The 26,264-nt window shown below is 47.5% G+C and overlaps 8 protein-coding genes across 8 annotated transcripts; 5 read left to right on the plus strand and 3 right to left on the minus strand.

Annotated features, from left to right (window-relative positions):
* Positions 1 to 1,479: 1,479 nt before the first annotated feature.
* FVEG_03476 (hypothetical protein) lies at positions 1,480 to 3,366 on the plus strand (the record flags this gene model as incomplete). Its single annotated transcript, XM_018891079.1, has 7 exons — positions 1,480 to 1,652; positions 1,706 to 2,088; positions 2,146 to 2,437; positions 2,488 to 2,672; positions 2,722 to 2,780; positions 2,830 to 3,182; positions 3,243 to 3,366. The coding sequence occupies 7 exons, from the start codon at positions 1,480 to 1,482 to the stop codon at positions 3,364 to 3,366; spliced, it is 1,569 nt and encodes a 522-aa protein (XP_018747528.1).
* A 435-nt stretch (positions 3,367 to 3,801) lies between these two features.
* On the minus strand, positions 3,802 to 5,554 carry FVEG_03475 (hypothetical protein; the record flags this gene model as incomplete). The annotated part of the gene is made up of 3 exons (XM_018891078.1): positions 3,802 to 5,105; positions 5,154 to 5,288; positions 5,347 to 5,554. 3 exons carry the CDS (start codon positions 5,552 to 5,554, stop codon positions 3,802 to 3,804), a joined length of 1,647 nt encoding a protein of 548 aa, XP_018747527.1.
* A 621-nt stretch (positions 5,555 to 6,175) lies between these two features.
* Positions 6,176 to 10,370, plus strand: FVEG_15273 (hypothetical protein; the record flags this gene model as incomplete). The annotated part of the gene is made up of 11 exons (XM_018904397.1): positions 6,176 to 6,244; positions 6,293 to 6,826; positions 6,882 to 6,954; positions 7,484 to 7,609; positions 7,631 to 7,907; positions 7,950 to 8,145; positions 8,196 to 8,384; positions 8,436 to 8,918; positions 9,742 to 9,822; positions 9,876 to 10,217; positions 10,293 to 10,370. 11 exons carry the CDS (start codon positions 6,176 to 6,178, stop codon positions 10,368 to 10,370), a joined length of 2,448 nt encoding a protein of 815 aa, XP_018747526.1.
* Positions 10,371 to 11,794: 1,424 nt separating this feature from the next.
* On the plus strand, positions 11,795 to 14,186 carry FVEG_03472 (hypothetical protein; the record flags this gene model as incomplete). The annotated part of the gene is made up of 9 exons (XM_018891077.1): positions 11,795 to 11,938; positions 12,004 to 12,362; positions 12,426 to 12,828; positions 12,885 to 13,061; positions 13,111 to 13,341; positions 13,397 to 13,510; positions 13,540 to 13,626; positions 13,687 to 13,911; positions 13,965 to 14,186. The coding sequence occupies 9 exons, from the start codon at positions 11,795 to 11,797 to the stop codon at positions 14,184 to 14,186; spliced, it is 1,962 nt and encodes a 653-aa protein (XP_018747525.1).
* A 331-nt stretch (positions 14,187 to 14,517) lies between these two features.
* FVEG_03471 (hypothetical protein) lies at positions 14,518 to 15,309 on the minus strand (the record flags this gene model as incomplete). The annotated part of the gene is made up of 1 exon (XM_018891076.1): positions 14,518 to 15,309. The coding sequence occupies one exon, from the start codon at positions 15,307 to 15,309 to the stop codon at positions 14,518 to 14,520; it is 792 nt and encodes a 263-aa protein (XP_018747524.1).
* A 1,433-nt stretch (positions 15,310 to 16,742) lies between these two features.
* FVEG_03470 (hypothetical protein) lies at positions 16,743 to 18,013 on the plus strand (the record flags this gene model as incomplete). The annotated part of the gene is made up of 3 exons (XM_018891075.1): positions 16,743 to 17,066; positions 17,131 to 17,520; positions 17,594 to 18,013. The coding sequence occupies 3 exons, from the start codon at positions 16,743 to 16,745 to the stop codon at positions 18,011 to 18,013; spliced, it is 1,134 nt and encodes a 377-aa protein (XP_018747523.1).
* A 93-nt stretch (positions 18,014 to 18,106) lies between these two features.
* On the minus strand, positions 18,107 to 19,276 carry FVEG_15272 (hypothetical protein). Its single transcript, XM_018904396.1, has 2 exons — positions 18,727 to 19,276; positions 18,107 to 18,678 (listed from the first exon to the last, which is right to left on the minus strand). Exons 1-2 carry the CDS (start codon positions 19,209 to 19,211, stop codon positions 18,288 to 18,290), a joined length of 876 nt encoding a protein of 291 aa, XP_018747522.1. The 5' UTR covers positions 19,212 to 19,276; the 3' UTR covers positions 18,107 to 18,287.
* A 1,680-nt stretch (positions 19,277 to 20,956) lies between these two features.
* Positions 20,957 to 26,246, plus strand: FVEG_15271 (hypothetical protein; the record flags this gene model as incomplete). Its single annotated transcript, XM_018904395.1, has 16 exons — positions 20,957 to 21,314; positions 21,368 to 21,523; positions 21,575 to 21,705; positions 22,165 to 22,229; positions 22,274 to 22,844; positions 22,898 to 22,915; positions 22,962 to 23,200; positions 23,255 to 23,473; positions 23,531 to 23,930; positions 24,110 to 24,250; positions 24,305 to 24,543; positions 24,597 to 24,668; positions 25,067 to 25,216; positions 25,309 to 25,579; positions 25,632 to 25,740; positions 25,810 to 26,246. 16 exons carry the CDS (start codon positions 20,957 to 20,959, stop codon positions 26,244 to 26,246), a joined length of 3,576 nt encoding a protein of 1,191 aa, XP_018747521.1.
* Between the last annotated feature and the right edge of the window lie 18 nt (positions 26,247 to 26,264).

The raw sequence follows: 26,264 nt of genomic DNA on the forward strand, positions 1-26,264 counted from the left end.
GGAAGTAGCCTGTCAACATCTGCTGTTTTTTAATGCTAGACTTCAACGCTTTCCTTTTGCTTTTGATCCTGCGACCGGTGATCTCAAATGGACAACTAAGTTGTGATTCACATTTCAGCTATTTTTGGGTTGTCTATTGTTTCTTGCAGCCATCGCGAGGGGCTCTTGTCTGAGGCTTACCTTGCGACAACCGCGTATTCTCTAACATCAAGCTAGCCCACATGTAGACATTGTCAGTAGGCTAACTGCAATAGGAAGTAACGAACTGCGAAGGAGGGTAGTAACAGGCTCAAATCAATAATATACTCGAGAACAGATACACAAGGACGTATCAGTCATAGCTAAATAACTCAGCTTTTGGGCTTGAGCATCTGCCCAGTTGTTTCCATTTCTTTTTGCATCTCTTCAGCAAGTGAAATCACCTTATAACTTAATATTAGATGGTGCTGTAAAAACATATCCTGGCTTACTTCTTGTATACACTCTTCCACCTTATAAGGAATTGGAGCTGTTGTTTTGTTAATGAAAGCATTGGAACTAGAGTATGGCCACCAAACCTGGGACAAAGAGCAACTACGCCTTGCGATACTTGTCTTCTCGTCTAACCATACTGCGAGTTCTATTCCTCATCGGCCTTCGAATGCCCTCAGATGTGATAGGGAAATCGACTCGCAGCATGACACCGTACAACATGTCACCAGGCATATATATGAGTTTCCCCTTGCAAGTTGAGTACAAGTCTCCCAAGCACCAAAGACAATCCTGGAATAAACAACAAGAGCTACAAAGAGACACGGAGTTGGTAACTTGAGTGTGATATGAGTATTATTATAACAATCACCTAAGGCTGAGTAAGCCGTTCCTTTCAATTAGTGAAGGCTTGATGCAACTGTAGCAGGAAACACAAGGTGACACAGTGGTATTCAGGATGCTCTGCTTCACGGATTGAAATCAGAGCTAATACACCTCCAACTAGCCTGCCTACTAGTCCTAAGATGGCATTAATTCCCCCCGACTTCTTATCTTGGGCTAAGATTGCAATATCCTAATACGTCTTCTTAAAAATACTCCCGTTTGTCCGTTAGCGCAATGGCTGAGAAGCCAGTCTGGACTTTCCATACGCCTACCAGATAAGACCGGGACTCGACATCGCTTAAGCAGAATCTGGATAACAATCTAGGGTAGGGAGGCGGGGAAATGGTGCTCTACCGACGATAAGCCTTGGAGAAGTTTCCCGATTCAGCTTGATATTAACAATGCAGAAAAGGGAGCCACGTAAAGGCACAGTACTTTCGCCAGACAGGGGCCGTGCCGGATCTTCTTCCTGACGGCGAGATCACGCAGACTTGCAGTATGCCCTCATGTGCCAGGGCATGTACAAGTAGTACGTCGTGAATTGTTATATAAACCAACATCCCCCTGGGTAGCCCAATCCGTTTTCACAATTTGCATTTACTGTCAGGAACCCTCAATCACACAATGGATAAAAAGTCTTCCCAAGGTCTTGATCGGGTCGAGCCCGTTAACCGAGCCCCCTCGGTCAGCAGAGGGTCTATCATCGATGCTGACGACAGGCGTCTTCGCGCCCAAGGGCACAAAGCAGAACTCGAGAGATCTTTCTCCTGGCTGGGTGCACTTTCTCTGGCATACAGGTTCGTGGTTTATGCCATCACTCAATCACATATTGACAAGCCTTTCATGATAGTATCTCGAACTCGTGGCTCACATACGCTTCGTCCTTCGGTCTCGTTCTCATCTACGGAGGCGGCGTCACTACTTTGTTTGCCCTCCTTATCGCTGCTGCTGCTCAGTGGATCGTCTTCCTCGGCTTGGCTGAGCTATGCTCTGCGTTTCCATCATCTGGTGGCCAGTACCACTTTACCTACATCGTTGCGTCACCGAAGACTCGCAACTTTGGCGCCTTTGTCACAGGGTCGATCAATATTATTGCGTGGTGGATCACCACATGTTCTGGTCTGATCTATACCGCCATTTCCGCCTTTGGATGTGCTGCAGCTTGGTTTACAGACTTTGCACAGCAGCGATATCAGGTCTACCTTTGCTACCTGGGCGTTACTCTTCTGTCGCGTAAGTTCCGGAGACTTTAGTTAGCAAATCCACTACAGACCTCTTAACTCTTAACAGTGATTCCAATTTACACGATCAAGCAGCGATACCTCGACTTCATGACCGAATCGACTACGGGCTTCTCTCTTGTTGGAATGGTACTTACCATTGCAGTATGCTTAGGCATGGCTGATGGAGATTACGCTCCAGGCACAATTATACTCGAGAATCGTGGCATCAGCGGCTGGAACACTGGAACAGGCTGGCTTCTCTCCATTGCTGCTGCACTATACTGCTTCGCAGCGAATGGTGCTGTTACACATATCGCGGAGGAGCTGCCCAACCCAGGACGCAAGCTTCCTCAAGTCTTGTTGGTTTATCGAGACTTTGAGTCGTGATCTAACGCTGACTAAATTCTAGAAATATGAGTATGGCCATGGGTATCGTCATTGTCATCCCGTGGACTGTTGCTATGCTTTATTGCATTAAAGACTTGAACGCCGTCCAGAGCTCCTTTCTCCCAAGTTTTGAGGTCTTTTACCAGGCCACTGGGAGCAAAGCTGCTGCCACTAGCCTGCAAGCGTACCTGACGTTCCTCTACTATAGTACGTTCCTTATTCCGGCATTGTGTAATTCTTCTGACCAAGCTCCTAGCGTGCATCCCAAGTCAGTGGGTAACCTGCAGCCGTATCACCTGGGCATTTTCTCGCGATGTAAGTAAGATATTTCTTGTAGTAAGTCGTGGCTGACCAGCGTCTGCAGCAAGGAATTCCATTCGCCGAATACTGGCAGCATATCGATCCAAAGCGCGGTATTCCATGGAGAACAACGCTTCTTTCTGCCGCTTTTTGCGCTCTCTACGGTTTGATCTATGTCGCAAGCACAACTGCCTTCAACTCAATTATTAATGCAACCTGCCTTATGCTGAACCTCTCATACGTCATCCCTCAAGGGGTGTTACTTACACAGGGTCGCGGTAAGTTGCCAAGACGTGCCCTCAGCCTTGGCAAGCTTGGTTATGCAGTCAATTTGTACTCGGTTGTGTTTATGATTGTTATCGGCGTTGTGTTCTGTCTTCCCCAGACCAATCCGACAACTGCTGGATCTATGAACTAGTAAGTAGTCCTTAAAGGAATTCCATCCCCTGAAGCTCACAGCTAACCTTGAATTTCAAGTAATGCCCCCGTCGTCGTTGGTCTCTTCACGATCGTTTGCCTCCTGTGGATTGAGCGGCGATCCAAGTTTAATGGCCCTCACATTGACTGGGATTTACTTAACGAAGCTAATGAGGAGGAATGATAGATATCTCAGACTCCCAAGCATTGGCTAATTAGGAAAAAATGCATTACCAACGGCATAAATTCTGTCGCTGTATCGTTTCCAACTTTCTACCCTACTTGGGATTACCTATTCCGTTGTCATTTAAATACAAAGCCACTGCGTCACAGGCAATGAAAGTTTAATCTCTTGATGGAAAGATACACATTGCAATCCTGCCTTGAATAAGTTCTAACTTCTCCTGCCTCGACTAAATGGACCTACGCAAACGGAACACCTAAGCAAGTTTGATTCAAACACTAGATGCAGCCAGCACCTCTTGTCATTCTGTTGTAATCTTCCATCTCATTTCTTCTTGGCTGGTCTTGGTGGTGCGGTGCTGATAAGAGTGGGCTATAGGTGGCTCAAGATGTCGCTTACTACCTAATTAGGCAATACCAAGTACAATATTCTGATTTAGTCTGTAGTGGTAATACCCTTCTTCTCCTCAGCCCTTGTGACATATCTTCTCCATTTCGGGTTAAGCATGTAGATAGGAATTCCAAGGATGAAAATTGCCCCAAAGATGCCAGCCAGTACCCCAAAGGTCCACGTGTAACCTCCGTGTTGCACCATATCTGTTAGTCCGTATGCGACTCCAAACGACACAATGTTTTTGGTTCCAATAACCATAACAAGAGCAGGTCCTGGGTGTTTTGGACTAGCTTCAGCAGCGAATGTAGTTGTGATGATTAGGACACTGGTAAATGTGACTTGGAAAAGCGTCCAGCTAACGAGAATTCCCCAGTACGAGCCACCTCCCTCGAACGCTGCTGTTGCCATGAATCCATAAAGGATAAGCATTGCAAAGCCGAGGATAGCCACAGGCATCAAGATGATTAGTCTGTGCTCAGGTTTATGGATGCCATGATTTCGTTTGGCCATCCATATGATAAAAGGCTCGCCTAGCAAGGTGCAGTAAGCGGCACCCAGCAACCCACCAATGATACCACCAAGATTGATGAGACCAATGTCCTTTGGATTCCACCCATATTGCTGTAGAACGGCATCGTAGGTAAGGGAGACATCCACCACGCAAGCGAGAGTGATTGAGCTAGCAAGAACAGTGAAGAGAATAGCAGGAGACGTCATGCTCTGAGCCATGCGTAGCAACGAAAGCAACATGATCTGTCCCGGGGTCTTGTGGGAACTGCCCCATGGCTTGAGCATCTGAGCATAACTCTTCAGCGGCACGTCAGCCTCATCGCCTAGCTGCTCTTCGATGCCATGGCGCTCGAGATACTCCTGAGCCTCGCTGTCCGGAACGACATGCGTGACTCCAAAGTCGTCTGTCAGCACTGCCCTTCCATCGAGACTGACAACTGGCCGCTGGAAGCGAGTTTCGAATCCTAATAGAAAGGCTAGGACCAGGCCCACGCCGACCAGTATAGCGAACACCCAGTAGTACCATCGCCAGCCAAGAGCTGCAGCTTCATAACTGCTTGTCAAGCCCATTGTGCTGCTGAGGACATTTTGGACGGTCCAGTACAGCCCAAAGACGCGACCGCGCTCATGAAGAAAAGTCACTTCGGTGAGCATCAGCGGTAGCAACGATTCGGAGGCACCAGTGGCAAGGCCTTGCATGACACGACTTGCTAGGTGACCATTGTAACTATTTTGAGCCGCTGAGCCTATTGTTGCAGCGAGAAGGACAATAGTCGAGACTAGGAAGATTGGACGTCGGCCATATGCTAGAGCTACCGGAAGAATGATAAAATTGCCTTTTTCATGTCAGCTACTCACTTTCGTAAAGGTTGATATTAACTTACCAAGGCCAACACAAAGAGATGGCAGAGTAAGGAGAAATGCAATTTCAGATGGCCCATATCCCTGTGGACCGTAAAGTTGGAAGAAGATCCCCAAGATTGGTCCCAAGCCACCAATCAAAGCCAACCCCATGATAGCTGATGGAAATGTTAGTCTGACCACTCAGATATCTCGAGGTTGTACTGCTTTACTTACAGAACCAGCAACATGTCCCAATCACTGCCCATTTCTGCCAGGGCTTCCAGTTAAGTGGGTCATTGGGGTTACTTGAAGGAACGGGAAGCTGCCTGATATTCCCATGGGCATCTACAAGAAGCGCATTTCCTTCTACATGTCCCGATGGTGCGTTGTGACTTTTGTCCGGTTCCTCGGTGTGCTCTGCATATTCATTCTTGGCGGCCATGTTGTTACCCGAAATGAGAGATCCAAAAAGAGGTTTGGCATAGATACCGTCGAATCTCAAGAAGAGGGCTCCGGAGATCTTATGTGACTTGACCTGGCATCAGTCGAATACGCAGTATATATGCAAGCCTGATGTAAGCTGATAAGCGGGAGTATGTGGACAACCCGATGCTGAAATGCGGGGAAGCTCATTTCTCACTTACCTATGCTCGATTATGGTTCTCATGAAGGCCGATTTGCTGGAACCGAAAATGATCATTTAAACGGCTGTCAAATCATTGAATACGAGGGATCCGAACCGAAGAACGGGCCGGGAAAGTGGAGCCGACAAAGCAACTGAACTGCTTAAATTTTAAAAAACGCGGGGTATGATGATCTATTGTGGCTCTTCATAGACAACGTGCATAATCCGGGGTTACTTCAAACTATTTAACGTCTAGTCGGCTTGTAAGGCTCTGATGCTTGCCTGACCTAGCCTCTCGGCTCGGGAAGGAGTAGGGTGTCTGATAGAGTTACGGATAGCTACTTATATCAAGCCGTCGTCATGACATCTGTCGTTATCAATGAAGAGATAGAACCAGTATTGCCATAAACCTATGTTGAGACTTCCCCAAAATTAGAAATGGCTTCACAAAATTCTAGTTCTACCGTTGAGGCGAGACTTGCGGCCGTGGAGAAGCTAGCACAGCGAGTAAAAAAGACAAGAATCCCCTCTGATTGCGCTTATTAATAATACTAGGCCTACGATCGAGGAGAGGTTGAGAACGTGTTCAGCAAGTATATGCATCTTCACAACGTGTTCCAAGACGAACAGATCAAGTCGTTGTGGGTCAAGCGAGGTACCCCTGGAGTCCACGCTCAGTATACCAACGTCGGAGTGTACACCGACTACGACAGCATTATGGCCTACCATAGCGGTCGACCGTCGCCTCCCGGAAAACTGATTCTACACGAAACTACTACCCCGTTAATCGAAGTTGCAGGCGACGGCGAAACTGCCAAAGGGTTTTGGTTAATGGCCGGAGTTGAAAGTGGCCTAGCTGACCCCAAGAACGTGGGGACCATGCCCGAGTTTCTCTACGAACCCGAAGACAAGAATGTCGACGGGAAGCGAGTCTGGACTCACTGGGTCTGGTGCCACTATGCCTTGGACTTTCTAAAACAGGATGGACAGTGGAAGATCTGGCATTTCCGTTGTCTCGAAGTGACTCGTGCACCATTTAGTGAGAACTGGATCACGTTTGCCAAGAAGAACCAGTTGGCGTTTGATAAGGTACGAAATTCACTCTTGGTTCATTTGTACTTGACGGGATCTAATAGCAGAACAGGACCTTGCGTACTTTGGAAACGACGGCAAAGCTGTCTTTATGCCGACGCCTGATGCTAAGCCAGAAAAGGTCAGTTATGCGAATCATTTGGGATATGTACCGGACTAAGCGTTCTTTAGAAGGCAGATGTGTATGGTCCAGATCGAGTGCGACAATTGGATGTTCCCCTTCCGTCAGCGTATGAAACGTTTTCTGAGACACATGAATATTAATGTCAATGCTTTGGTTACAAACCTTATTCATAGCAGCCTGTTTCATCGAGTACAGAGATAGTAAAGTCCTTGCTGTATTAATACACCATGATAAATATATCTATAACACAATTTCCATAAGAACTTCACATCCGAGCCCAGACTCAATAGAAATAGCTATTAAATTGCATGCAGGCTTGACTCGTGCGTAGTAGGTATCATGGTGAGTTGGGCGCAATTCAATAATACGACATGCCTAATGAGGCTAGGCAAGATAACAAGCAGTCTAGCCTGGTAAGCACTGGCGGAATGGCCATCGTGGCTTCACGCGGAGCCAATAGATAGCCTGGGAGCTATCTCTCAAGGCCGCCGATCTTTCGGCTTCCGACCAAGCCCAGGCAAATTTTCAAGCCACCAGGATTCGCACCGTTGAAATACTGAAACCTAGACAGCCCCATCTTCCCAGCTTCCATTTCAACCCTTCTCTGCTCACCGCTGACCTCGATCACTGCAGCTCTCACCACCGCCCCAATGCAAGTTAATCAATCACACGAGAAGCGACCGAGATGTTCTCCGACTCTCAGCTAGAGCTGCTGGCGCTGCTGGAGAGGGTCTTTTCGTCAATCAGCCTCGTGAGTGTACTGTTGATTTTCGTGACGTACGGGAGCATACCGCGGCTGCGCAATCCACGGAATACGTTTATTGTGTTTGCGAGCATCGCGAATCTGGGCGCTAGTATTGGGACTGTTATCTCACGCGATGGACTGGCTCGTGGTGAAGATTCCGCGCTTTGTAGGGCGCAAAGCTTCTTGGTACACATGCAAGTAATATCCGTGTCTTGGTAGCCATTCCCTATGAATCCTAACCTCAGATGTAGATTCATGCAGTCTGATGCGTGGTGGTCCCTTGGTATGTCGGTGAATACCTTCAGGATTGTCTTCTTCCAATCGAACCCGCATACGTTCAACAAGTGGCTTTATTCTCTGATTTGCTTTGGGGGGCCATTTATATCAGGGTTTACCCTGTTTTTCATCTCGACTCCGGCGCGTGGTCCCGTATACGGAGCGACAACTGTAAGTCATGAATAAGTCGAAGTCGTAACGATAAACTGATGTCAGGCCAGACTTGGTGTTGGATCCGAGAATCTTGGGCCAGCATACGACTCTTTACTTCATACCTCTTTGTATGGATCTGCATCGCCACGTCAATCGTCTTGAACACAGCGGTTGGCTTTCGTCTCTTTCGCGCCAGAAATAAAGCTCGTGATATCTTGAACTCACGCATTCAGACCACAGTAACAGATCACCAAACAGTACAGCAACCCTCCTTAGAATGGGAACACAGTTCAGCTGACCAACAACAGATAACAGAAACAAATACTGACAACGATGTCCGAGCGTCCGAACACCCATCCGTTACTGCCACGTTGAATACCCAGAAGTCAGCATCCAATGCCACGGCCGTGGAACCAATTGCTCCTAACCAAAAGCAACAATCTTCATCACCAACCCCCAATAGCACCAAATCTAAATTTTGGCTCAAAGACCCTATCAAACGGGCATACCTATTCACAACCTTCATGTTTACACTGAGCGTCCTCGTGACGTGGGTACCAGCGAGCATCACACGTATCCATAGTCTACTTAACCGCGATGTTCCATACTCATATCAAGTTGCCATAGCGGCTGTGATGCCCTTGCAAGGTCTCTGGAACGCACTGATCTTTTTCACTACTAGCCGGGGCGTTATAAAGGATGTGATTCGCAAAAAATGGGGTCGTTGGGTTTTTAAGCCTATAAAGAACAATACTGAAATAGTGAGAAGGGAGAGTGCTCCAAGAGTAAGGGTTAGTGAGCACACTAACAGCACGGATTCAGCAAGTGATGTTGAGCTCCGCCGCCTGGCGAGGTGATTGTATGAATAAGGAAACAGTTTAAATAAATTGAAAGACTTCAATTTTAAAATTGATTTGTGATTTTCGTGCTGGTTTGTGGCCCCAAGCCCGGTCTCCGGCCCTTTGGCAAGGGGCTAGTTAGAATCCCAAGACTGGTCTGCAACCCTAAGACTGACTTGGCCGAAATCCCAAGACTAAGTTAGTCAAAATCCCCAGGACTTCTATCTGACTTCTCTCCCGGCCTCCTACCTCTATCCTTCATCTCACCTCGATCAACTGCTCGGGAATGCCCGAATATCCGAACCAGAAAAATGGAAGGACAAAGACCACCGAAGACAAGCAAGTCGTGCATTCCCTGCCACGGCCACAAGATCGAGTGCGATGCTCCTCTTCGGGGATTCCCTTGTAGCAATTGTGTTATAGCGGGCGTGAAGTTTGGTCCAGCTCTTGTTGCTGGAAATGCGATCATTCTTAAGCCATGGTAAGTTTAACTCCAATACTCACTGCACAAAAGCGGTAATCTATCAAAAAAGGCCCTTCACTCCCTACTGTAACCTGAGAATTGTTGACCCTGCCCAGTAGTACTTCCCCCCAAGCGTCGTTCAAGTACTGAATGGCGATGACAACCTAGGCCCATGGCTGACAGCCCATCCCGGTGCGGATAAGATCAGCTTTACGGGCTCTACCGCAACTGGCAAAAAGATCATGTAGAGTGCCGCTGTAACCGTCAAGCGCGTGGCCCTCGAACTGTGAGCCAACCTTTGATAGTTAATAGCCCAATATTGACCTTTACAGGGGAGGTAATGATCCGGCCATTATCTGCGGTGACGTTGATGTCAGGACGATTGCTCTCAAGGTTTGTCAGTCCAAAGAGGCGTTGAATAAGCACGCTAATACTTAATCTTTAAGATTGCATTTTCATCGCCGATCAACTCTGCTCAAGTTTGCATTGCAAGCAAATGTATCTATGTCCATGAGTCCATTGATGGTGAGTTTTTGAAAGAATTGATCACTGCTGTCGAGCAGCATTCCTTGGGCGATGGTCTGGACAGTAATGCTGACCTCGGTCCCGTCCAAAGTTATCTCCAGTTCGCAAGGGTAAGGGACCTACTCGCAGGTCTACAAGCTAACGACCTCAAGATCGCGACTGGTTTGACTGAGGCGTCAAATGCGGGTAAAGGATACTTCATCACCCTGACAGTTGTGGGCAACCCCCTGATGATTCCAGAATCGTCATTGAGGAGCCTTTTGGTATGTTTTTCCGCTTCTGCTTTATTGGCAGGCTGCTAATGTCGCCTAGGCCCCGTTTTCCCGGTGCTGAAATAGAAACACAATGAGGAGGTCCTCAGACGTGCCAATGACACCGATATGGGTCTTGGCTCTTCGGTCCGGAGTCTGGACTAAGGATTTGGAGAAGGCCGCGAGATCCTCTACGAAACTCAAGCCTGGGACAGTCTGAATCAACAGCAGCCTTGAACTCGATCCTAATGTTGCCTTTGGTGGTGTTAAGCCCAGCGGTATCGGTGCCGAGCATGGACTTGAGGGAATTAAATCGCACTGCAATGTCAATTCAGTTTCCATAAACGCGGCTTGATGGAGGGACTCTAGGGTTTAGAAGATTGTTATCCAGAACCTATCGCATATGCCATAAGTGAGTATATTACACAAGCAAGTATATTAAATCTACAGCCAAATCCTGTACACGCTATCCTTGGTTCTTAGCCTGGCGCAATACCCTCCCAGGCTACGGTCCCTCTGAGATACATAGATGAGACGGCTTGGCTGAAGGACGAAGGCCTATGGGAAACACTTTTTTAACTGAGAGTATAGTCTTCAGTCAGCAGCTGTCCTCTCGATTTTATATCAGAATGGTGAAATACTCTTACTGTTTCTCCTCTTAATATGGGGCAAAAATGGATAATCCAAGTCCAGCTGACTATGGCTCTTGTGGCAGAAGTCTTTACACTAATTGAGCCAGACTATTTGATTTACTATTATTTAGTTCAATAACATCTCTGCATTTTGTCATATAGGCGTTAAGCTGTCCAATCCCGTCGTCAGTCTAAGAATTATCAGCCCATTCGTCAACGGTTACCATGGATTCTTGCCCAATTAGAATCAGCGCAACCTCCCCGCAGTCCGAGCCCATGCTAAGACTTACATCCTGCAATGCATATTCAGCCAGCCTCATGCGAGCGAAAGGTATCTAGGAAACACAAGATTGTCTTGGAATTCGCTCTTCACCGATCGAGGATCAGAATTCGTCTCACTTCCTGTCGTTGGAGAACCTTAGCTTGGCCTAGAGCGTCACTGGAGTTGCAGAGGCTGGCTGAACATAGACGACTCCGCTTTGGGAGCGGATGCCTGGAGGTAAGTGATGAGTCGTGTCAGCCGTGGTGATAGAGATGGTACTTGAGGAGGGGATGACTTATTGGCACTGGCCCTTAACCAGGTATAAGTTCCTGACCTTTCCTGACTCACGAGGAAAAGCAAACCACCAAACCAGACTTTCGTCAACCTCAACAACCTCTAAACTACTGCGCAAACAGTCCTCAAGAAATTTCTTTTGAGCAAGCACTAAATGTAAGTTGCTAGAGATGAGACTTAACGTCACATTATCTCATTATTCACCAGGTCGTCATGCGGCGACAGAGTTCTCGTCAGCTCGATCCCGATATCACCGACAAGATAATTGACGAGTGAAGAGCTCGGCGATTTTGTCGGTCAGCTGGGAAGATCTAATCCTCACCGCACCAGTGGCTCTCAGCTGCTTAGGTGCTTGCTTCGTCGCAAGCTCTTCCGATAAGGCTGAGACCACTAAAGTGGCCATGGTAGCTGGAGCTACTGTTCAACGACCAGAGTACCTCAGTATGAACCTCAATAAGTGTGCTAATCTAGGCCTCAATGCCTTCTTCCAGGCAGAAAGAGGTATTTTGAAGATGAGACAGCTCTCTGTCATGGCTCAAAACAGGGTAAGAGCCCCAATTTCATATGTTAAATCTTTGAGTATTGTGTGGTCAGCTAATACCAATGCAAGCTTTCCGACGTCGTTTATTGTCTTGCCGAGCCGGTCGTTGCTCAGAAATGTCTCAGGGCGTATATGAGCGATATCAAGGAATCCGCAGAGGAATGTTACATCACGTCCAAGGAGATTGATGACGATTTCACTGCTTGGCTCAGGTTTGCACAGGAGCTAAACACAGCTTGGGCTGAGCAAAGGTCTACCGTCGCCGAGAAGTCTGTCGCAAGTGAGTTGAAGAAGGCGACTGAAGAGTGCTGTCTCACGCAGACAGGGGAGGCCGTCAAAGTTGCTAAGAAGATCGCTGAAGACTTGGGCAAGACACTTGACGGAGCCACTGTTACTTACACTAAGGCATCCGATAATTTTCCAACTGGGTACGTGTGAAACGTTTTCTCTGCTTTGTCTGAGCTTCAACCATTCTGACGCTAGAGTCGTAGATGGGAGATCATTGGGCAACAAGTGGTTTCGGGGCTCTCCGAGTGCCTTATCACTGCCCTAAACCAAGCTATTCCAGCCCTTGTGGATAGTCTTGACCCAATCACCAAAGCTAAGGCTGCTCTCGGAGGAGGGCAGACCACGCAACCACCAGCTGTTGAGGCTCGCGACCCTGCATACGCTCAGCTGGCCCGAGATCTATACCTGTTCGACGCGCTGAACGGAATTCTGCGCAGCCCCGGCGGAGTAGACTGGAAGAGCACTGAAGTGACGAAAGAACAGCCGAAGACCGTCATCGGTTTCATCTCCACCATGCTCGACGATTCACTGACAAGCTTCTACAAGTTGGCCAGCGACCAGGCGGCTAGTATTCAATATAAGCAGATTTTGGCTGACGCGGTAAAGGTGAGTTCGGTTATCCTCTTTTAATCTAATTATGATAAGGTTTTAACATGTTCCAGATCGCACAGGAAATCTTGCATGAGTCCAAGAAGGCTAGTTCGAGTCTCAGTTATCAGAAACCAGGCAAGGATGACCCTATGGCCAAGAAGTGGCAGGAAGTCTTTGAGGCTCTGTACTCCGACATTTATGCATTGAAAACCAAGGGTCGGCAGCTCCCAGGAAACTCTGCCAACACGGTAAGTCAATGAGCCATTTTCCCGTTTAAATATCTCCTAACAAGCAAAGTCACCTTTATATCCATCCGAAGCGGATCGAACGGCGCAAATCAGTGCCAAGACGCAACAAGCCCAGCTTTTAGTCGATAGCGCGACTAAACAACTTACCACAGCGTCCGAGACTCTGAAGGTCACCACCGAGGCTTACAAGGAGGCTTCGAAACAGCTCCTCGAGCAACAGACAGTCCTGGCCAATATCAAGGCGGAACTTACCAAGTTGACAAAGGAAAACATGGCATTGGTGAGCAAACTTACAGTAGGAGGTGGCGTTAACTTGGGCTAATCACCAATTATAGGAAGAGATCAAGACCGTACTGGTGCAGTGCATCAAACTGATCATCAATCTGAAGTCACAGATCACAAACTTGGTCCGCTTCTTCAGTGCCATCGCCACGACCATTGATGTTTTCGTGAATAAGACTGTAGCCAAATTTTAAAGACCGTCAGCATCGCTGTCTCCTCCGATTCTGTCGCACTTGAAAAGGGGACAGTCGGAAACTACTCTCTACTTGATACTGAGCGAAGCGTAAGCCAAATCCTCTCCGTCTTCGCTTATTTTTAACAGTTTACAACTAATGTTACTTAGATGATTTACCAAGGTGTCTTGGCCATTTCTGCCTACTTCAGTCTTTTCGCCGATGTAGGAACCATGTGGAGAGACGTGTCTCCGGACCACATTTTCACAGGCATCTCCCTTGTTGAACGGATCAGTTCCAGCAATGACGAGCCTGGCGAAATGAAGAAGAATTTCAAGATTCTGGACGATTGGTCAGACAATGCACAGCTGAGAATCCGTGAGAGTTGCAAAGCCGTAGGTGTTACACCAGTAATGATGTTTCATCTCTAACGACTCTTACAATTTAGAAACGAGAGGAGATTCTCAACGGAATGTACGAGCGCAACAATGATGCTTCATCCACTATCAAGCAGTTGCCTACAGGCACGGTTCCCAGCCAGATCCAGTCTGTCATTGAAAAGACTGCTAAAGAATTTGAGGAAGCCACGAAGCAGCAAATCGTGACTGCTGCCCAATACAAGCCCATCAACCGGCCCTCGCTGATAAGTCTGCGTACGGAGAGCCTCTAGATACTTATCACTATATTAACAATCCATTAGTGAGGTAAGGACTAGACTGTATGATGTGCGCGAGCAGGAGGCCTTGCTGTGTAAGTAGCATATAACAGAGACCGTCTCGATTATAACATGGAGGAAAAGAAGTTATATTAAACGAGAGAAAGACTTCATTATACTACTGCACTTATATAGGCTTATGGCCAGCATATATCTATGCAGATGCTGCCTCAGGTGCAGACTCGCAAACATAACTATAGAGAATACACCCTGCTGTGTACTTCAACCGCTCCGCGTTGAATACCCTTTATGCTAAAAGGTTAACCGTATCCTACCGGGCGCAGTGTCAGTCCTCTGCGTTATAACTGTCAATCTCATTCTCAGTCCATTTCCACAGCCTATCCGCCAACTCCTCATCCGTGGTCCACCTACTGCCACGACCTGTAACTCCGATAGGCTCATAATACTCTCCAGCCTTGACACCTTTGCCCGTGGCTGCCCATAGCTGGGTTAGCACCCCAGTAGCTACGTCGACACCCATAACTGCCCTCGCAACAGTAAAGGCGGTTCTCAACAGAAGGCTCTTACTGGCTGATTCGTGGCCCAAGTTCGTCTTTACCAAACCGGGGTGAACAGAGACGGCCTTGATTTGAGGATACCGTTTACTGAGCTCCCGAGCATAAAGAATGTTGGCCACTTTGCTCTGTCCATATCGAGCACGGGTTGTGATGTCCTTGGCTTCCGTTCTCAGTGTATCCCACAGAATTCCTTTATCTGGCGCCATATTATGGGCTTCGGAAGAAAGAACAACGACGCGGACGTCGGAGTTTGGCCGGGCGGCTGTGTTGAGAAGAGTAGGCAGCAATAGTTTGGTAATTAAAGCATGCCCCATATGGTTGGTACCAAACTGGATCTCATATCCATCATCGGTTAGTCCAGCAGGAGTGATCATAATGCCAGCGTTCAGCATTAGAATGTCGAGGCGCGATGATTGCTTTCGGAAGTTATTGGCAGCTTCGGAGATGCTTGCAAAGGATCCAAGGTCCATAAGGAGGAACTTGATAGACGCTGAGTTGGGTACCTGCTTCTGGATGTCTTCAATGGCTGTGCGTGCTCTCTCGGCATTACGGGCTCCCATCCAGATCTCAGCAGGCTCATGCTTTGCTAGCTGCAAGATTGATTCTTTGCCGAGTCCATTACTGCCTCCCGTGACCAAGATCACCTTGCCTGTCAATGCATTCTTTACTTACCTCTACATTTCCTGTAACTACTTTATCTTGTCTTGTATATGTGTATTGTCTTTTCTTCTGATGTCAGCTGGGGCTAAATATTTATTCACATTGATTCTGTTACTGTAATCTGGCAGAGATTCTCATCTGGCAGATAGAGAGCGAATAGCAGTCAAAGAAGCCAATGAAGTCTTCATTCGTGTTCTTACAGTCTCTGGGTCAATCCCCAGTTGACCTGGCCTGACATACTTATGTCGGTGCGTTTTCATTTCTTTGTACGGTACTCCCCAAGCGCTAGCTCAACTATTGTCCGCCTTTGTCTATTGGTGTCCTTTACCTTTGTGGCCTGGAGGCTGAAGCCTCTTTTGAAACCCCAACCTTACCGCAGTCCGTCTTTGTCAGACAGGGCTTTTCTAGCGGTGACCCTTCGGCCAATTCGTTATTTGCTACTCAAGGTTGAAAACGCGGATAAGACGGTTTGTTGGCTGTTTCGTCTAAATTGATTGCTCGGAAATGAACGGGGATAAGGAGTGTGGGGATCGCCTTGGTTCAAAATTACGTGATGCGGAAAAGGTTACATGGCGTAATCTGCATGTTATCAGCCGTCCAGTGGTGGAAATATTAGTTCAATGTCTTATGACCACGGGAAGTGGGATTTATCGGATATTTGTGCCGTCGCAACTAGCATTAGAGACTTATCCGATAGTCCATCTCGAACTTGGTCCCAAGAACCGAATATGTCGAAAACGAGTTGGGCGCGAGTAGCAGTCCATTGCTGCTGCAACATGCACTAGAACATTAAGATCTAGTCAGCTCACGACAATACTAACTTCACCAAATAGTTATGGAACTATTGAACTTTAGATAAAGCTGTATTTAAGTCTAGATGCTCTCGCTATTGCCCTAGTCCCTTTGACAGATTAAGTGGTCCCTGACTGGCTCGGAGATGTCTAACTATTTATGCACCAATAACCGAATGCACTAACTCAACGACTCCAACTTAACATTGTAAGCTTGTCACTTAGCTCACTCCTTTACAATCTGCGTTGTAGAAATAACGGATAGAACCGTTCGAGAATGGAAATGCGGAGCTGGCATCTTCCGATCTAGCCTTGCTTGAGACATTATGCCGAGGCTAGCATCGGAGGGTCTTAACCACGATTATGGAACTATCTACATGCCAACAGCTTTAGTGGTTTTAGTCCGGTAGTGGTTGTAAGCCACATGCCGTGATCCGCTATCCATGTCAGGTAGTTTATATAAAAGCTACTCAGTTTCCAGAGCAATGTAAAGGTTTGGCCACGATCTCTCAACCAGTTCATTGCTTTATTCATATTACACGATGAGACTTGAAATCCTTTTCGCACCCGCATTTGCGGCTTTTGTTCGTGCTGCTGGCGTCACTGGCGCCGCTGAAGGCTTTGCCAAAGGTGTCACAGGCGGTGGCTCAGCTGCTACTGTTACCCCTACGACAACTGCCCAGCTTGTGTCTTATCTTGGCGACTCCTCCGCCCGAGTCATCATTTTAGACCGGACCTTTGACTTCACCGGAACTGAAGGCACCACCAGCGCGACTGGCTGCGCTCCCTATGGCACGGCTTCAGCCTGTCAGCTTGCCATCAACAAGGACGACTGGTGCACCAATTACCAGCCCAACGCACCCAAGGTTAGTTCCAAGCTATTTTTGTGGCGAGGCTAGAACGTCTTCTAACCTCTCAATCTTTTAACAGGTCAGCGTTAAGTACGACAATGCTGCATTGAACCCCATTCTTGTTGGGTCGAACAAGAGTCTCGTCGGTGTAGGAAGCAACGGCATCATCAAGGGCAAGGGCCTCTACATTGCAAAGGGTGCCAAGAATGTCATTATCCAGAACATTCACATCACCAACCTTAACCCTCAGTACGTCTGGGGTGGCGATGCTATCGCCCTTGATAACACAGATCTTGTTTGGATTGACCATGTTACTACATCACTTATTGGCCGGCAACACATTGTTCTTGGCAACAACCCAAGCAATCGAGTGACTATCTCGAACCACAAGCTCGACGGTGCTACGTCTTGGTCAGCCACATGCAACGGCTACCACTACTGGGGTTTTTACTTTACAGGCTCTGCTGATGTACGTCCGCCCTCGCGTGCTTTTTAACAAGGTGCTCCTCTTCACCTGTTTGGCGACTTGCTAACTTGAATAGACCGTTACTTTCAAGAACAACTACATTTACAAGACATCCGGTCGTGCCCCCAAGGTCGGCGGAAACACCCTTCTCCACGCCGTCAACAACTACTGGTACGACAACGTCGGACACGCCTTCGAAATCGGCGCTGGCGGTCAGGTCGTCGCTGAAGGCAACATCTTCCAGAATGTTGCCACACCACTCGAGGCCTCGAGCTTTGCTGGTAAGCTCTTCGCGAGCCCCAGCACCTCCGCCAACGCTGTCTGCTCATCCTACCTCGGCCATGTATGCCAGGTCAACGGCTTTGGAAGCTCTGGTACCCTCTCAGGCAGCACCACCGATTTCTTGGTAAACTTCAGTGGCAAGAATGTTGCTTCTGCTGCAGCTTACTCTAGCATCACTGGTCTCTCGTCCAGCGCTGGCTTTGGCACCATCTAGACATTTGGCAGGCTGGGAAGGTTGAAGATTCAGATTGATGCTTTCATGAATGAGAGAAACGGTTCTTATGTACATAGTTCTTAGGTAAATAGCAGTTGGCTGTCGTTGTTTGTGGTTATTGATTGAGTGCTATCAGCCAGTAAGGGACAATAGAGCATGTGTTATTTTGACCCTGAAACAATCAGGCAGTCTGTCCACTGTACAGATGCAGACTTCTTACATTCCTCACTACGATGTCAAGAATAATAAAACAATCCTATCCTCAGTTAAAGTCTTACAACCCAGATATCGCAACTGTTGTCATAATCGCCATTGCTAACAGGAGCGTAACATAACTGCGCTGACTTGTCCTGTTCGCTGCGTTCTCTTTAGCATCACCTCCTCCACTAGTTTTAGTGAAATCCACTTCCTGATGAATAAGTGCCACTGCTGGAATCCTTTCAACAACATGGCGGTCTGCAGACAATGCTCTCGTCGGCATATCTCGCGTGAATGTTGCTAGAGGAATAGGTTCAGTATAGATGTAATAAGGACGGCCACTTTTCGTGCTTGTCAAGGGTACCACGGATGTCGGTATGAGGAATCCGCAGATCTCTGTATATCCATATGAGGACGCTGGGCCAACCACTGAGTAGCAGTTGCCATTAAAGTCGAGGGTGTACTCGCTGCGTTAATTAGCAAACTGTCAGCCACAGAGACATTGAGAAACTTACCTTGGGCAACAAACAACCAGTGTCTCTGATGGTTCCAAGACTTGATTCCACACACTTGTCGGATCTGTAGGAAATGGCCGACCTGGCTCCCACCGCTCCGGCACGGGCTCTGATTCTGTCTTGGTGAGAGCCCCCGTTATCTGTGCAGTGCCTCCAGTTCCTTTCACGTATTTTCCAACGGTCGTCCAGTTGGCCGGGCAATACAAACCCGGCGAATAATAATGGTAAAAACCAATATCAAGAGTCTTGGCATATGTTGCTGTGATAAGGTGATCGTATTTATCTCCAGATGGTATGCATTTACCATACAGCTGCATTGTACAAGTAGGCCAAGCCCAAAGATATTCAGGCTGTTCACTGACGTCTCGGTAAGGAAAGTAAAGATGATCTGTAGCAGTGGCACATGATGTGGGTGCCGTATAGGTTGTTGTTAGCGGCCCAAAGTTGGTTATGCTGGCCTGAGATATGTAGGTCGCGGTAGGCATCTTGTTGGCAGGCTTAAAAGGTTTTTGATTGAAGTAGCTCTCTGGCTAGTAAGCGAAGCAAAGTTATGTATTTTTCTCATCGGCATTGGATGCTCAACACGGGAGGAATGGTCATTTAAGTATTGGATCTCCAAACTACACCAGAACGTGGAATGCAATGTGGCACATTACCTGTTCTACTCTGCTTGATGTGGCCAATAATTTTTGTCTTTGGGGGCCAAAACACAGCTCGACATCAAATAATGGCTGCTACCTGCTGGATCTGGCCTAGGTTGGTGTGGCACAGTTGAAGGATATCAAGCTGCGCCGCTAAAATCAGGTTTTAAAGCCGGGAATGTCATTCATGTGATCCGATTATTCCCTCCTGCTGTATTTGAATAGCGATTAAGCTTAAAGAGCTGGCCGTGATTGGGTCAGTGGCTGATGTAGTTTAACAAATCAATGCTCTTGATCTTTTCTAAGTAGTGTCTCTCCCGGATTAGTTATTACAGAAAAGCCGCTCATGTTGTCTCTATGCTTACTTAATGTTTCATTTAAGCTAAGTAACTCAAGGACTTTCAAGCTGCCTTCTGCCATCTCCTCCTTCCTATCATTTAATCTGATCAATGTACTACAAAAGATTAAATGATGTAGGGTAATGAAAGCCTGAGTCGGGTGAGTGCGTTGTTTAGCAGAGACAATACTAAAGGTATGTTTGAAATTCACTGTCAGGCCACCAAGACACATGAGGTGAGATCAGAAGCTGCTAGTGCCTGACAAACTATTTCGTACATACTCGCCTTGTAATGATCTGGGAGTTACATCTGGTGTAATCAAGGCACAGTAAATAAGAGAGTACGGTTACTTGACCAAGCTCCAGTATCCAATGTCTAGACATTTTAAAAGAGTTTTGACGGGAGTTTCCTCCTGAGCCCATGACCATGATGGCCCATTTGCCAATATCAGAAATCATGATTTGAGTAAGTGCTACTGAAGTAATAAAGCTAATGTGCGTGCGGTTAGTATAGTGCTTTGGTTATTGAGGATTATGCTGAGTATAGACCCGACGCATGATACTTACATTACGCGCCTTACCTTTTCAGAGATATAACTTTCATGGTCTATATAATACTTACAAAGAATATCGCAAACACAGTCAAAGTAGCGGTATTGCAACTACTAGAATTCTTCTGTTTCTTCATTCCTTGCATATACAAGCAGCATTTTATCGGCATTTTGGCACCACGATGTCGGTATAAATCTCAGAAATGGCTCCACCAATGTCAATAATCCTCAAGGGGCGGAAGTCTTCAACATTCTGACCATTGTAGTACGTTGTTCGCAACCAACAGGGCGTGCATGCTGAAACAGAGCGTCCTTGTCCGTTATTGATTACCCATATGCGACAAAGGCCATTTCCATTCAATGCCAGCCATCTCGGAATATTGGGGAGTTTGTTCGTATTATAGAATGAGGACGAATCGCTGTTGTTTCTATCCGCGCACCGAGATGTTCTAGTTCGCCTATTCTGGTCCACTCCGAAACATCAAGTCATGGTTGTCTAGTTTGTTTCGGATATTATCTCCACCAACCATTGAATGTGCATTGATCAACGAACTCACCGTCGATCTTCGGGCATTTGTCCGCCAATTATAACAAATGTTTGTTTACTACATTGCATGTCTTGGATTTGGATATAAAGATGTCGAAATGCCAAGAAAGCTAGTCATCAATTGACCTAGTCAGTCAACCAACAAACTCTCAAAATGCCTTCTTCCAACCAGATCCTCTCCGTCCTCGCGGCCATCGCTGTCGCCACAACCAACGCCGCTATGGGCCCTGCTTTCAGCACTGGCCCCGTTGGGTCTGGCTCTTGGATCCGTGAGGCCACTTCAACTCTTGTCCTTCCCGATGTTCCCCAGGGCTCTACCGGTGTTGCCTCTCTTTGGGTTGGAATGGGCACCGACAAGGGTGACTTGATCCAGTCTATTGCAGACAACTGGCAGTCTGACGAGTGGAGCATCTTTGCTTACACTCTCACCAAGACTGGAGATAACTCTCAGCTGCCTGTCCAAGATGAGCACCAGGCTCCTGCCAAGACGGGTGATCGTGTCACCATGCACTGTAAGAAACAGTTGACTCGAAGTCAGAATGGCTGAACTGACTGCATGTAACAGACAAGTATGATGACTCCACTCAGGAGTACGTTCAATACGTCTCCATCAACGGAAAGCAGGTCTCTACCCTCTCAACCTCCAAGGGCCACGAAGCCATGGGATTCGGCAGCTCTGTTGAGTGCGGCGCCTCAGACTGCGGAACTATTGGTGCTCACCGTAAGTCGTGCATAGTAACTCAAATATGACTACATACTAACTACATGTCAGAGTGGGTTGACACTAAGATCATCCTTAATACTGCCGACCCCAACTACATTCAGACCTTCGGAAAGGGCGAGGGCGTTACTGGTGGAGAGATGACCACTAGTGATGGTGGCCAGACCTGGGTTATCAGCGATGTCAATATCCCATCCTTCACATTCTGAGTATCCTAATACATGTATATATATCTAGCCATCTACATACAATCAATGTCCTGAACATACAGCTCAATTAAGCACAAGCCTTGGGTGATGTACTGCTCAATAGCCAGTAGCTAATAATAGCTTCACTCATGTACAAATAAGCGCCAACTTCTGAGAAAAAGCGATGTAATTGGCGAGTGGCTGTTATGTAAGTATGCATGGCTTTTTCTTCCACGGGAATAATTGGTTGGGCCATTTCATGCTTCATCAGCCGCACAAGGCTGGCGCTTACGCAACTCGAACCAAGTAAAGAAATCACTCAGCTTGTTTGACAGGCCTCGAAATAGTCCACGATAAAATTCAAACCTTTCATAAACCCAATTGTCAGATATCTCATCATAGTACGGCCACTTGCAGAAGAGATACTCTGTTGCTGACATGTTTCATGAGTAGCCGCTCCGACAGCTGTACCCGGACCCAAAAGCGGGTGACAACGATGCCCCTCGTCAGAGCATAGAGTAAGTAAACAACCGGTCCGTATCAGCTAAATTAACCCTGTAAGCATTATTGCCGACCATGGCCTTGATCCTCCCGCGAAAGGTGAGGCGAAACACGCTTTCGACACGTGGAGAACTCCATCAGGCCAGAAGGGACGTTCATGGCTGCAGCAAGATCTTCCAGACCATATTCCTGATTCTCGAATCTTTTTGTATCAGTACAACACGACTGCGGCATATGGTCGAAGCCTCGATGGCTTTCGCAGCAAGGCGGATAACCTGCTTGAAGCTATGAGTATTGAGAGAAGAGAATGCCCTGGGAGACCAATCTTGCTACTTGGTCATAATACTGGGGGTCTGTTGATTAAGCAAGCCCTGATTAATGCCCATAGAAACCCAGGCTACAATGCCATCAAAGACGATACCACAGGCATAGTCTTTTTCGGAACACCGCATGAACTCATTACTCAGAAACTTGGTGAGATGGTCACGGCCATCGCAAGAGAAATAGGGCATAAGACCGAAGGTGACCTACTCAGGTCGTTGCAGGCCGGAAGCACCTTTTCTGAGCTCGAATCATGGAAGCATCAGGTGCTCCAGTATAACACTGTCTCATTTTGGGGGTCGTCCGATACCGTACGTTGCCTGAGCGCGATTTCTCAGCATATGCTTACGCCCTCCTGTTCCAGATAGTATCTCGCAATAACGTTGGTCTTGGATTGCCTGGTGACCTTGCGAAGATTGTCGAACTAGACGCCAGCCACAGAGAACTCTGCAGGTTTGGCAACTCCGATAGGGTTGAAGATCGTGGTTGAGAATCTCAAGCGCCTCTACGAGTTAGCGATTGAGAAGCCCGAGTCGCAATATGATGCGTACTCAGATACGTCCGGTGTTGAGACTCCCCCCACTTCAGAAGATTATGGCCAGGACGAACATCATGACGTATTGGAGGAGATCCAACGTGTCGCATTGAGCACAACCTGTGAGATTGAGTATGTCCTGGAACTTGATATTACGATTGAACTTTGGCTGAGTAATGATTTTAGTCAGCCGATTATGACACCGAGTCAAGAGAGTCGACTCCAAGATGACGAACCAATTGTTCAAGACTCTCTCAAGACGACTTGCTACCACTCTACAATCAAAGGCGCGCCAGCTTTTACAGGAACGGCCTTACAAGACCGCCACATCGCGGGAAACCAGGCAATACCGTTAGAGGCTCAAGACAAGCTATATTCAAGAATGTCCTTCAATTTCCTCATTCTGTAAGTTAGACTCCCCGTGTCCCCGTTTTTACGCCTACTGACGGCCTGTCCTGAAAGACAAGAGCCTGTGCTACAAGGTATCCGGTATCTCAATTACCAAAAGCCCACCAATGTGCAAGAAGCAGTGATTTCTGCCCTTATGCTGCTTCCTCGCCGCAATGTAATCGCTAGTTACCCTCCTGAAACCGGCAGAACTACAGCTCTAGCAATCGCTCTCCTATCACGCATATTCCTTTTTCCAACCACTGAGCCCCAGGTATTGGTAATAGTGCCGACCCCGTTACTGGTACACCAGATGGAGAAGTCAATCAAAGAGATGCGTAGATTCTGCGAGGAACTTGTTATAGAGACTATCACTCCAAGCAGACCAATCGCAAAGGTTAAGGCAAATGTAATCATTGCTACACCTGGTAGTCTTTTGGACTGCATTCGCCGGAAGCTGGTCGAAATATCTCTGGTGAGGTTCTTCTTATGGACGACGTCGATTATCTTGTGGATTTGTCCGGATTAAGTGACCGATGTATTCGTGTCGCTAGAAGTTTGCCGAAAGCCGTCTAATTTCTACTCTTTTCCGATCCATCAACACGAGCCTCAGAGTTTACAAATGCGATGCTCTCGTCTAATGCTTATGAGAAGCATGAGCTAAAGTCGGCCGAGCTTCATGCCTACAAGATCGTTCACCTGTTCTTCAGATGTAGCGGGGAGCAAGAGAATCTTGACATTATTTGCAAGCTTCCTGGTGTCGTGACGATAAGTACACTGACCATATTTGCCGAGGTAAGTGATACAGTTCAGCTTCTCGCGATCTACAAGTGGCTCATCCCCCTGCAGAGCAGCCCTGATGCGAAGCCTGTACATCATGTACTCGCAAATCAAGGCTACGCAGTAGCAAATTTGTTCGATGCAGCTGACAGTGTGGAGCTGGAAGAGATATTGGACAAGTTCAAGACTGGGCAGGCAAAAGTTCTTATTACACAAGGCTGCAAGACCCGGGCCTGGATCTTCCCTCCAGCTCCATGGTCATCAACTATAATATCCCGGATGCCGACGCCTGTCGGTACCTTCGGCAGGTCAGTCGCACAGGTAAAGCAGGCCGCTTTGGTTTCGCAGTGAACTTGGTAAGCGACGAGAAGGAGATGGACGATCTTCAGTCGGTCGCGACATCTGAATGCTTCGATCTCCGTGAGCCTCCAACGTATGACTGGGAGGCAGTTGAGAATTCCTCGAGAGGCTGCGCTAAATCTCAGCGATTCTGATGATCTACAATTTCTGCATTTCAGTCAATGGATTTAGCCATATCTGCTATAGTTTAAGATAGTAGTTACCTACAGATTGTAAAGAATCATGTTTAAAACATAGAGTTGATTGTTCAGACATAAATTCACAGTTCTAGCGCGACCCATTTTCGTATTGACCTATTAACGCTGTGTGGCCAGCTAAAATTACTGAGCTATTGATTCACTTGTGCATCTGTGATTGGCTGTATCGGAAATTTGCTGCCATTGGAGAACCGCCAAGTGACTGCACAGCCTCACGTGAATCAAGTTTTGCTGACGCGCGAGGCCTCACAAATTCTGCTTATCTACTCCATAGATTCTCTTCAAAACTCTTAAAAGCCCAGGTCTCTTGGCAATTCTTCACTCTCGCCTGCAAGTGCCTAACCAATTCCGGAGTTATGGGCGGCTCGGACGAAGAGAAGGAGAAGGAGAAAGAGCGCAAGAGGGATATAGTGGGAGACTTTCTGTATGCGTCATTTATTCGTCAGCAGCACCTCGATCTGCTCCGCGATCCTTCCCGCTGGACCCTAGTTCGACTGCTGACGTTTTCTCTTATAGGAAAAAGAACTTGAATAAAGGTGAAATAGCTTTGAAGCATGCAGTGGGTCTCGGGAGTCAGCCAAATGTCGTCCCTGTAACTGAGCCCGTTGTCGACGGACCACGTCGGCCTGTCGAGGTTGGATGGCATCCTGTCGGCGGATTTGCCGGTAAGTGGTTTGCGGAAGAGACGGGATTGGGGAAGATGATCACGGAGAAGATCAACAAGTATCCTGATCCGACGCAGCATTGGGCTGTTCTCGTTGGCGACTATGCTCATCAGCTATGGATGGTGAGTCTAAGCAGCAGTCACTTGGGATGGCATCGAGACTAATGCAGAACAGGATGAGAACTTTGATGTGATCTACACGAATGCAAAGATCGAACGAGACGAGTGGCGGACATTCCCAGTCGGAGAGACGCGCTTCAATGATGATGCATTAAGGCGAGCTGGTGAGTATAAGCCTCTTCTTTGACTTCACCCAGCTCTTGGAGTATGACATACTGACACTACGACAATAGGCGAATCAGTGATCCAGAGTATTAGAGAGAGGCAACCCACTTACAACCTCATAACCAACAATTGCCAGACCTACGTCCTCCAGCTCCTCGACGCCATTAAGGTAGGCGTGAACAAAGAGTTCGGCACTACCCTGGCTGTCTACGAGAGAGTCTTTGGACCAGGCAAGATCAAGGATCTCTTTGAAGGCGAAGAGAAGCCAGAAGATCAGCAACAGCACCAAGTTGAACAAGGAGGAGAACCTGGAGCCGAGCCAGGAACGCAGCAGCCAATGCAACCAGGCAGATCGGATACAGTCAACCTGGCACAAGATGTCATGAACCAGAATACCAACCAATTAGACACCGAAAGGGAAATGGAGAGACATGAGGATGAGAAGGAAGACAAGGAGAAGAAGAAGAAGGGATTCCTCTCGCGGTTCAAGCGAAGTAATAGTTAGTTTTAGATGTACCTCAAG

The sequence above is a fragment of the Fusarium verticillioides genome, chromosome 2, assembly GCF_000149555.1.
Source record: "Fusarium verticillioides 7600 chromosome 2, whole genome shotgun sequence".
NCBI classification, from domain to species: domain Eukaryota; kingdom Fungi; phylum Ascomycota; class Sordariomycetes; order Hypocreales; family Nectriaceae; genus Fusarium; species Fusarium verticillioides.